Here is a 12,847-nt window from a genome sequence, read left to right as displayed (position 1 = left end):
AACACCGTACATGTGACACCGCATTGTTTTTTGAACTTATGAAAATCATTACTTATATTAAATTACATTTGGAGTCTGGAGGTCTGAATACATTGCAATCATTCAAGGAAGTAGGTTAGGAATTTTGTCTGGGATTAGCGCTACGATAATTGGCTCAACCAATAATTATTTATTCCTTGTAATTCGTTATAACTAATTTTAATTCGTGATAAATTTTAAGCAGTTTGAGTACTTATCTAAACGAGTTACACCTATTGATTGATTTAGATTTACAAAACAGAAATTTGAAAATTCTATGGTTTTTCTTATCTTCAATAAATAATTTTAAATTGTAATATAGTATCAGTTGACAATATCCCATTGTAGCGAACGAAATCTGTCTTGATTATTGTTTTTAGTAGCACAACGTAACATGGAAATATGCATGTTGGGCATAACAAGAAAATAATTTAATAAACATATAATAAGAAAATCATTATATTCATTTTATTTAAAGTCGGAGGCACCTAACTGAATTGTTTATGTCATGCCTTGATGTACCACAATCATTCAATGGAGTGGGTTAGAAATTTGAAACAAATAATAATTGATACAGGTAGGTACGAACATTAATTAGATTTACACAGATATTTATTTATAGCTGTATTATGAAAGTACTACAAAAAAACAAATACATTACGACTTAGAAAGGAAAAAGGGCGTAACCCTCAGTTTTTTCCTAATAATTGCATAACGTTGAACTCATGACTAAAATACAAGATGTACTGTCGAGCAAGACCTTTGTGTCTACGTGTTAAAATTGTGAACTAACAACCCCTCCAGTACAGCTAATTACACTTCCGTTTTTAAATGAGTAACGCGCCCAAATTATTCATTTCATTTTACACTCCCGTGGTGTACGGATTTTAGAATTTTTATTAAAGAACTTTTGATTGAGTGCGAATAAGAAAATAGTCCTATCAAGGCGAGCACATACAAAATTTAAACAAACTTCTAGCACGCGTTGCTGCCATGACAGGTACGACAAAATGCAGTGTTGCAAAACGCGCCAAGATCTTGTTGTCGGACAGCAAGCTGCAAGTGCCAATTTAGCAAGGGATTTAAAAAGGAATGAAGTGGTATGGGAAAAACTACAACAATCATTTTTTGTTGTTTATTTTAATAAACTTAATAATTAATATCAGATTAAGAATACAAAGCACGAATTATTTTATTATCATGCACTTCAAGGTTGTCTATTTCGTATTTTAACTTTGACCGAAAACTATAACAAAAACGTTTTTGTGGCACCCGTAAAATTTGATTTGTGTGGATTACGCCCTTTATCCTATCTTAAGTCGAATTAAGCAATCACTAATTAGTTTCAAGATGTATGCACAGTTTCGTAAACATGTTAAACAGTTGCAAAAATGAGACTATGATAATATTGTCTGGCAGCGGTCCGCAAACATTTGCCCCTCTGGTAAGATCGATAGGTATAATACCAAAGATTCAAAACAAATCGTCATTCAAAAAAAAAATCCCATGGAAGATATCAATCCATACTCAATTTATACTCAAGAATAAAAAGCCAAGTCGAGTTGCCTTTTGATGCTAGTTTGGTATCAAGATATAAAATACAACATTGCTAATTACAAAAACATTAAATTATCTTTCAAATTTTCGACAATCTATATTTATGCGATGACTTATTCAGCCATGCTATTAATAAAAACGAAATAAAAAAATTAATGGATGACAATGCAGTACTTCGTCTCTCCGATACAACACCGAAGCCATGGTTATCAACTATTCTAGCAAGATGCATTTCAAAGTCAGATTCAGAAGAAAATTGTCTTCCCCGATATATCACTCATATATTTATAGGTCCACGTGTGTAAAAAGATGGGGAAACACTAAATATAACACTTTAATAACTATCGATATAAAATAACCACGATAGAAGTGATACACACAATTATTACAGTTTTGGTACTTATTTTATAATGATAGTGTATTAGGATGTTTCTGTCACCATGCATCATTTGGTAAATTTTGACAGGTGCTTTAGAATAATATGCTTTTTTCATTAATAAGACTGTCTGCATGTATTAAAAACAATTTTAACATTTAAATGGCTTTTCGTTAGCATGTCATTTTATGTGACTTCAGATTAATAATCTCTTAATTATATATTAATATTAACCTCTTCGGTCGGCAATGGTACCTTCAGAGTAGAGCGAGTCGCGAAATTTTGCAAACATACATCGTACTATTATCGTTTATCACCAGTATGTGTTATTTTATGCTTTTCGAAGTTTCCGGACTGTGAGAATTTGAATGAGCAAATATTGCATGAAAATGGTTTTTCACCAGTATGTGTTCTTTTATGTAGTTTGAGAGCACTGGACTGCGAAAATTTAGATGAGCAAACATCGCATTGATATGGTTTTTCACCTGTATGTGTTCTTTTATGATGTTTTAGTATACTGGATGTAGAGAATTTAGATGAACATACATCGCATTGATATGGTTTTTCACCAGTGTGCGTTCTTTTGTGAATTTTAAGGCTACTTGACCGCGAGAATTTAGATGAGCAAACATCGCATTGATATGGTTTTTCATCAGTATGTGTTTTTCTATGATTTTTTAGTATCCTGGACATAGAAAATTTAGATAAACAAACATCGCATTGATATGGTTTTTCACCAGTATGTGTTCTTTTATGACTTCTAAGGTGATCCGACCTCGAGAATTTGGATGAGCAAACATCGCATTGATATGGTTTTTCACCAGTATGTGTTATTTTATGCTTTTTTAGGTCACCGGTCTGGAAGAATTTAGATGGGCAAACATCGCATTGGTATGGTTTTTCACCAGTATGTGTTATTGCATGAATTTTAAGGCCATCGGAACGCGAGAATTTGGATGAGCAAACATCGCATTGATATGGTTTTTCACCAGTATGTGTTATTTTATGCTTTTTAAGCTGTCCGGCGTGCGAGAATTTAAATGGGCATACATCGCATTGATAAGATTTTATGCCAGTATGTATTATTTTATGCATCTTTAGTCTGCTTTCGAACGAGAATATTTTAAAACATACATCGCATTGATACGGTTTTTCACCTGTATGTGTTTTTTTATGATTTTTAAGGCCTTCGGACCGCGAGAATTTGGATGAGCAAACATCGCATTCATATGGTTTTTCACCAGTATGTGTCATTTTATGAATTTTAAGGCCCTCGGACCGCGAGTATTTGGATGAGCAAACATCGCATTGATATGGCTTTTCACCAGAATGTGTTATTTTATGCCTTTTAAGGTCACTAGATTGCGAGAATCTAGATGAGCAAACATCGCATTCATATGGTTTTTCACCAGTATGTTTTATTTTATGTCTTTTAAGAGTTCCGGCGTGTGAGAATTTATATGGACATACATCGCATTTATAAGGTTTAATACCAGTATGTGTTATTTTATGCATCTTTAGTTGGCTCTCGAACGAGAATTTTTTTAAACATACAGCGCATTGATATGGTTTTTCAATAGTATATTGTGTTCTTTTCTCCGATTTGAGATGATTGAACTTCGAATGAAAACACGAAATATGGGTTTTTAATGAATTTGAAAATCCAAATATTGCAAAACAATGACTGCAAACGAAATTACGTGGAAAATATGTTACTCTTTTTAGCTTGATACGAATAACTTTCGGCAAAGCGTACATTGTCTGCAATTCTGTCTTTATGTCTTGTTCATCTATAGTTATTTCTGAATGCTGCGCCACCATGTCTTCCCCTCCTTTCATTGCATATTCTCCTTTATCAACAATATTGATTTTTACCACGATGGCCAGTGGAATTTCATTATTTTGACCAATGTAAGCTGCTTCACATCGCTGAGTAGAAATCTAAAAAAAATACGGTTGATGAACTGAATTCGATGACATTTACATAAATAAATAATGTTCTTAAAACTTTAGAGAATGTAGTTATTTTGAGAGTTGAAAGATTTAAATTTAAAATTGAAAAACAATATGCGTATTTGCTCACGACATTATAGCATGATGCTTGAGCCAACGGCCACCGAGAGGACAATATTTATATAGCTAAATATCCACTGGTTTATTAGAAAGCCATAGAGATTCCGAGAATACATGAATATTGTTCGGGCTCTAGTTTGAAAATAATTGTATGTAAGTAAGAAGGTTGAATGTAAGATTTTTTTGCAGTGATGGCAACTCATTTAGGGGTTGCCACAGTAAGTCTGCTCACACATTTAAAGTCATCACGTCTGCGACGTATCGAATACGTCGATGTGACGAGCTCTGCACATTGGTGATATGCGTCAATTTAGTTTGACAAAAAACAGCTGGAGTCATGAGGACAATTGCGCTCAATTTGAGTTGTGAATATTATCCTTATCAAGACAAATTTCAATGTGCCACTGTAGTAACGACTAACTCCCTTCCAAAGTGATTTCGCCGTGACCGCAATTCTAGAAGAATATCTTCTACCTCTACTAATAACCAAAAAACATGGTATTATTACATAAGAGTTTAAAATGAATATCAAAATTGTCCGCAAGAGACTGCACGAGCACCTAGCGTCATTTTGTGGATAACGTTGTACGGGTGTCAAAAAAACTAGATAGCAGTGCCGAGGGGTGGAGGCAGGCTGTTAAGACTCGACATAAATAGTACACAGAAGACATCGTCAGTCAAACATATTTGTGTAAATTGAACTAGACTACAATGTATAGATAGTGTATTTAAGTTTTTTAAATTCAATTAAACCCTGCCTAATCCAAACCGTAGTAGATAATAGTAAAAAAAAATTCATAAAACTATAAAATACTAAAATTGTGCCATTTAACCATAAATAAATTTAGTTATTTTATGGAAAAATGTTTTTTATCGTTTATGGTTTGTCCTAACTAGGACTTCATAAATTAAAAAAAAGAATGAACAATGTGTTTTTAATCCAATGAAAACAAATTAATAAGAATGAATCAAAAAGTGTGCACAATTTTGTCGTATCGCCAAAAATATACTTAAACTAGGTATTATGGTTTGGAAAGGCACAGTTAAAATAATTTGAGAAACTAACCAATGCCATCTGTAAATTGTAGACTTGGGTAAAAAGAAATACGTATGACTAAAAAGTTTAATGTGCAGTATTTTTGGCGGATCTTAACAGTCTACCTCCACCCTTCGCTACTGTTGCGAATTGATTTAGATCAAATGGGTCGTTGTCAATAATGGTTTGGCATGGCTAGGGCTTAATGAATTTAAAAAAAAAAGACAAACACGATCATTATTATGTATTCTTAATTAAACGAAAACAAATAAATATCACTGAAAAGGTGTGCACAATTTTTGTAAAGCTCATAGCATACATACACTATTATGGTTTGGTTGAGGCCGGGTATAATTGAAATTTAATAACTAGGTAGGTAGCAAATCTGTAAAGTTTATTGAAAATAAATAAGTATGACTGACAAAGTATAGTGTGCACTATTAATTTCAAATCTTGACAACCTACCTCCACCCCTCGCCACGACTAGATAGGTGCCTACCTACGCATTAACATTTGCTCATGCCGATTGAAGTTGATTACAGAAATATAATTTAACATTGAAATATAGGAAATTAATATAAATGATACCTGATTTTCTGAGCTGAGTTGAGAATAAGAAGATCCAACTGCATCATCATATTTCAATGAATGCTTTGTATCTACAGAGATATTTGCATAGTTACTGTCAGACTGGGACATAGTTTCAGCAATTATATTGGTCATGTTTATATTGCGATCCTGGAAGAAAAAACATATAATTGAATACATATGTCGGGTTAGGTAAGGTTAACTCGCCAGCGATTTGGATTCGGAGAATACGTCAAATGACGCTGGGTGCAGCGTCGAAGACCTGGAGACGAAAGAGGGATGCCTCCACAAAGTGTAGACACACATATCTGTTCCTTCCTGATGTCCAATAGCAATTGGAGATAACCAGTCAATTCTTGACTGGGTCACTTACCCAGCTGCCATCGCTGCCAAGCTCTTTTGAGTTTAATCAACGCCATCTTTAGAGTCGGCAATAGTTTAACCCGTTCAACAATTCCATGTGGCGGAGAAATACAGGATACAAACCGAATATTCGAAAAAAGGTCGCCACAAGGCCAACTATATTGGTTTTAAAAAATTATTGCGTCCTATAACGGTCGTGAAACGCTCTCAAGAGCCTACATAAGTGAAACGGCAAATAATTTTCAACTGTATGTGGAATGAAACTTCAGCCGCGTTGTCATTCGGAGAGCGATAGTCGACCTGTTTGCACGTCATTTTGTTTTGTGATGGCGTCGGAGGAATATATTCTTAAATCGTGTAAAGATGACTGAAAAACGTTCCGCATGTACTGGAGACGAAAGAGGGATGCCTCCACAAAGTGTAGACACACATATCTGTTCCTTCCTGATGTCCAATAGCAATTGGAGATAATCAGTCAATTCTTGACTGGGTAAGTGGATTCGCTGCCAAACTCTTTTGAGTTTAACCAACGCCATCTTTAGAGTCGGCAATAGTTTACCACGTTCAACATGCCCATGTGGCGGAGAAACCGAATATTCGAAAAAAGGTCGCACAACACCAACTTAATGCATTTAAAAAATTTGCTGCTTCTTGTAACGGACGTGAAACTCTCTCAAGAGCCTACATAAGTGAAACGGCAAATAATTTTCAACTGTATGTGGAACAAAATTTAGGCCGCGTTGCCATTCGGAGAGCGATAGTCGATCTGTTTGCACGTCAATTTGTTTTGTGATGGGGTCGGAGGAATATATTTTTAAATAGTGTAAAGTAAAACTAAAAATGTTCTGCATGTACTTGAAAAACAAAACATGTCAATGAATATACTATTATTATTAGATACGAATATAATAATAAACATGACATAAAAATGACGCATGTTGAATTTTTATGAAAAATTATATTTAGTTCAGCTCGCGTCATTTTCACAATCCTTTTAGATCTTTTTAGACCATGCCTCAGCTGAGGTATAGCCTTAACATAGTTTGATATGTTCGTATTGTTTTAGCTATGTTTAAAACATATAGATAAGTTAATTCAAAACATTTGTTTTTGTTAATTCTCCGTGTTCATTTCTCCCATGGGCACTATTATAAGAAAATCTATGTAATAACACTTGAGTGCGTGGCGACCTCAGTCTTTTGCATCTGATCCTGAGATATTAGCAGGCGTAAATAACTGGTGATGTTTCACATCTAAATGTAGTGCCTCGTGATCGCTCGATAAAGACCGAATGTTGTGCGGAGCGGGTTGGTTTGGATAGAACTATGAGGTAGTCAGTGATTTGGATAATCTTTAGTTTGTCATACATTTCGTTATGAACCAGGCACATAAGAATCCAAACAAATCGAAAAACAAGATTAACCGAACCAAAGAGACTATCTCGGACAAACGTTTCTATAGATATCAGTAGCGTAGGGTGGAAATAGGCTGTTAAGATCCGACATAAATAGTGCTCACTAAACTTTGTCAGTCATACGTATTTGCTTTCATTGAACTAATGGTACGTTTACATCTGACTCTTATACCGTTATGCTACGTTTACATTTGACACTTATATTGTCATATTTATGTATGACACCATATTCACTAAGTGTAAACAGTAATTATATTTGTACCAGCCACTTACTTTGCGTGTGTCGACACTCACCTGTCACTTATTCAATCTACTTATATACGCAAATGTAAACACCGCGTATTCGACAATTCCGAACTTGCAGCGATATATCACCGTAGTTGGACCACCGTCTACTTTTATGTCAAGTACCTGACACATTATTCGTAGTTTGACAGGTAGTGAATTGCATAGGTATATTTTTAAAACAACGGACAATCAATTATCACACACCATGAATGTATGCCCAATGTTTACGTTAATAAATGTACTGTAGCGATCTGTCAAAAATCTTAGACAGTGCGAAATAAATCGGATGTGCCGTGTTCTATGGATTTTGTTCGAAAATAAAATATCGTTTGTTCTCGGCACATACAATTAATTCTGATGCACTATGTGAAGAAAAAATTCCCTTCAAATGGTATTACCTAATTCATTTTGGCCCACACCTGCACTCGTATTACGATAATATTATATTGAATATGCAATGACGATCAAGTGCTAAATACCGCAATATTACTGTTAATCGTTCTTCTACACTTATGGCATTTCTGAATTGTGTCTTGTTTTTGGCAAAAGGTCCAATCTTGCAAACTAAAGTTCACAAATTGAGTTGGATCGTCGATTTTAAACTCTGACATTAAACGGACGGCACCTAGTTCTTCTCGTCGCTGAATCCATTCCCGCACCCATCTAGACCATTTTTTCCTCCTTTTTGTAGCCAAAAGACTTAAAATAATAACACTCGCTGCGTTCTTTTTAAACATTCCCATATTGACAACTGACATAACGTTTTTGAGAAGTATACGAAATAAGTGTCCGAATAAATTAGAATACCATATGTAAACACCGCATATATTTATTCCAAATGTTGCCATTGAATAAAGTGTAGAGACTTTATTTCAACGAGAAGTATACGAGAATATTATGTCAGATCCATGCAGGTGTAAAACGTAAGTGAAATTTTATGTCAGACACATAAAATAAGTATAACGGTATAAGTGTCAGATGTAAACGAATCATTATACTTATTTTATGTGTCAGATATAAAATTTCACTACTGTTTACGCCTGCATGGATCTGACATAAAATTCTCGTTGAAATAAAGTCTCTACACTTTATTCAATGGCAACATTTGGAATAAATATATGCGGTGTTTACATATGGCATTGTAACTTATTCGGACACTTATTTCGTATACTTCTCAAAAAAGTTGTGTCAGTTGTATTCTCTTATCAATATTTTTAGATAAAGAGAATATCGAAACAGTTGAAATAGAAAATGGAAGTTGGCGAAATGAGGAATCAACACATAACCCATTACCTCTAGAACAGCAAGGGAGTAATAATTAATTATTTCTTGGATGCAAAAGATGTACGAGAAGAAATTTGGGAATATTTCGTCAGTTCTCAAGGAGAGTTATCTCTGCAATATAAAATATTATAGGTAGATACTTACTACATATAAAACTAAAAAAAACCAAAAAATTAGGTATAGTTTTTGAAATCGATAGTTTTACATACCCACTTATAATAACTTTGGAACGGCCCTCAAAAATCAATCATTTTGATGAGTCCACTAATTGGAGAAACTATATTTCTACGTGAAATTGATGTTTATTCCTTATGAATTGAGTATATTTATAAAGCGCCAAAATGTCATTATATCCATATATCTAGTGTTTATAGCAGTTACTTTTAAAAAAGTTGATTTTTGAGGGCCGTTCAGAATCGTGCACTTTTACCGTGAAGTCTAATAATATTAAATAATATCGATCAATTAATTCGTCAATATCTGCCTTTAACTACTTCTTTTTATCACTCATCATGGATAATAATTGATTGCATACTGTTTCCGAAATATTATCAACTTCACCAGCTGTCAATCTACGAATATCAGATGCTTGACATAAAAGTAGACGGCAGCTCACCCTCGGTGATATATCGCTGCAAGTTCGGGCTTGTCGTATACGCGGTGTTTACATTTGCGTATATAAGTAGTTGGAATAAGTGACAGGTGAGTGTCTGATAGTAGCTGATACAAATATAATGTAATGTAATTTAATATAATATAATGTAATGGTGTCACACATAAATATGACGATATTAGTGTCAAATGTAAACGTACTATAAGAATACAAATTGCTGTTAGTTTTGGTAAATTTTTTTAAAAATCAATTAAACAATGCCAAAATCAAGCCATAGGTAATAAATAGTTTTGGTGTGCTATGGGCGATTTAACAAAAAATTGTTCACAGTTTTTCAGTCATACTTATTTGTTTTCGTTGGATTACGAATACATGTTATTCCACATATTGTTGGTTCATTTTTAGCTTAATTGGCAGAGGCAGAGTTTAATTAAATTTTAAAAGCTAATTGTCACAATCTACAAATTGTATTTTTACTTCAATAAAAACAAATAAATATGATAGACATAATTTAGTATTCACTGTTAATGTTCACTGCACAGCTTGCACACATAAAAAACACTCACCATGACATCTCAATAGGTAGTCGTTTGATATCTTTATACGGTCTATGGAAATGAAATTCTCTTTCGGTTTTATTATCAACATGCGAAAACGTGTATTATCATACCGCATTTGACTGAAGCCCCTTCTGTGGGTCATCTGCAAGAAAATATTATTACGTCATACAATAAACACGGTGTGAAAAACTAACCTCAAAAAAGCAAATGGCTTCATCGGCATCCTCTTCTTTGATTGTTATATTGCGACAAGATTCTTCATTGGCGTCGTATTCGCTTTCATTTTTTTCACTTTTTATATCCATTTTGCGTACGTAAATTGTAATTGTATTAATATATTTGGCACTAACTTGCAGTTTCGTGTAATGCGTGTACAAATTGAAATGTTTAGTCAAAGAAAAGTGTTGCCGCTATACAATATAAAATATTGAATATCTCTTGTTAGTCCTGCGTTGCCAACTATTTCTTGCCAGATCTACCAGGTATGAAGCGTGCAAAATGTATATCCGGCACGACAAATTATAATAACTACCTATTATAAATGTCATAATTATTAATTCACTAATAATTAATGTAAGATATAAACATATGATTAAATTACTTACGTATAATTTAAAAAAATTTAAATTATTTTGTTTGCATTTTATTTTGTCATCTGGCTTATTTTGTCACCCAAAGTAGCATATTTTTACAAATGGCGACATTGTGTTTGATTCATTTATTCAATTTATTTGATCCTTTCCAAAAGCTTTACCTAACCGAAATGTATAGTAGCTGCTGTTGATAATATGTGTTCAAAATATGTTTATTTAAATCATGTAAAACATTACGTGTTTATTATCTAATAATATTATTATGACATTGTATTGGAAGGAATCTTCTTTTATTTTCGATTATGGTATCACTGAATTTCCAATAAATCGAGGCTCGGTTCTATTCACTGACAAGTTGTACGTATAAACGTCTGTTTGTATAAACAGAAAAATGGATGTAAAACGTGAACCAATCGAAGTTAGTCCAATTTGGAATGACGCTCCTTTGCAATTTTCAATGACTCCAGATGACCATACTTTATTTACTAAAAACGTAAAGCAAGAGAATGATGATGCTCTTTCTATGGAGGTTAGTTTTGATTAGATTCAGAGTAAGTTATCAGTTAGGTACCTAAAGGCTTTTATCATATTATTAATGTTATATCATTTCATAATTGAGTCGTTCACAAGCATAGTGAACCAAGTCATTGCCGACTCATGTAGAAAGCCAATACATTCACAACGACTGGTTCTACTTTTCCGTCCCTCCCGTTGTTGGCTATGTATGAACTGTCATTGTTCTATAGCAGGGATGGCCAGTGTGTCGATCGCGAAGGTATTTTTGGACGATCGCGGACATAATAATAATATTGTACCATTTCTTGTTTAAACGAGTCAAAACTTCTCGATGTTCCAGCTCTTAAAATCCGATAGGTAGTTCTTATCTTAGGTACCTACATATTATAATCAAGAAATACACTCATGCGAAGAACACAAGTGATGAGAACTTGGAAGAAATTCGACAGGAAAACATTAATAAAAAAATAATGTGAATTATTACTGGTTGTAGACTGTTAGGTTTTGGTTTGTTTTTAGAACGCAAAAGAATGCGATTGCAAAAACTTTAAGCGAGTATATTCTATAATATACATGGCGGCTATCGCGGTAGTTTATCATATTTATGTAGAGGTGTCAATTGTTATAATAGGTAAGGATATGGTAGGTTTTAAAAGCATATCTCTAGGCTGTGTTAACTTTTAGTGCGTTTTAGACAGCTTTGACGGCTAACTTATTGTAGGTAGCAATTATAATACTTACCTCAATTATAAATATACCTACCGTCTAACGTTGGCAACTGCCTTGTGTATAGAATAGACACTATGGAGGTGGTATCTTTACAAAATCAAATTTTAATGTATTAAATATCCCCTCTCAAAAAAGGACAAATCGGTTAAATATATAGGAACAGACACAAAATGAATGGGAACTGAAATACCTAACGGGTGAGGAAAAACAGGCAACCGTGCTCGCGTGTTGAATAATATGGGTTATATTTAAACACTGGTCAAGAATACGTCATTCTAATCTTGTCCTTCTTTCTGACAACTACTCTCGGATTATGTACTGACGCTCATTCAATATTGGTGAATTTGAAGTTTGCAACACTTTTGCACATCTTTATCGTGTTTCATTTGCGTAGGACACTCACTGACTCAAAACCCTGCTTCAACATGAAGTGCATCGGGGTATAACCTTTATAAATATTTATTAATCTGTTCTGTGGTAGGAATCTATCCAAAGTGACTTGTGCAACACTATGACAACATTTGTTTAGACGACCAGCGCTTAAAATGGACTGGAACACCGGACATGTCCTCTGGTTTGTGAAATCCACGAGACCACCGCGTTGTTTTGTGAAATTATGAAAATTATTATTTTAATTTACATTTGGAGTCTGGAGGTAACTGAACTACTTAGAACATGCCTGGGTACATTGCAATTATTCAAGGGAGTAGGTTAGGAATTTTGTCTGGAATTAGCTTTACAATAATTGGCCCAACCAATATATATTTAATGCCTTGTAATTCGTTATAACTAATTTTAATTCCTGATAAATTTCAGGCAGTTTGAGTACTTGTCTAAAT

At 33.8% G+C, this 12,847-nt stretch overlaps 1 protein-coding gene across 1 annotated transcript; it reads right to left on the bottom strand.

Moving 5' to 3' along the window:
• Nucleotides 1-494: 494 nt before the first annotated feature.
• Nucleotides 495-3,776, bottom strand: LOC147077084 (uncharacterized). Its single transcript, XM_085940700.1, has one exon. The coding sequence runs from the start codon at nucleotides 3,770-3,772 to the stop codon at nucleotides 2,255-2,257; it is 1,518 nt and encodes a 505-aa protein (XP_085796826.1). The 5' UTR covers nucleotides 3,773-3,776; the 3' UTR covers nucleotides 495-2,254.
• Nucleotides 3,777-12,847: the final 9,071 nt, after the last annotated feature.

This window comes from Rhyacophila brunnea, unplaced genomic scaffold (assembly GCF_057557595.1).
Source record: "Rhyacophila brunnea isolate RB1 unplaced genomic scaffold, BYU_Rbru_1.0 scaffold_13, whole genome shotgun sequence".
Taxonomy (NCBI): domain Eukaryota; kingdom Metazoa; phylum Arthropoda; class Insecta; order Trichoptera; family Rhyacophilidae; genus Rhyacophila; species Rhyacophila brunnea.
Note: the sequence above shows the minus strand (reverse complement) of the source record. Positions and strands in the feature narration are given on the sequence as shown.

Coding starts and splice junctions, on each gene's coding strand:
- LOC147077084 (XM_085940700.1), bottom strand. CDS start 3,772: ATGGTGGCGCAGCATTCAGAAATAACTATAGATGAACAAGACATAAAG.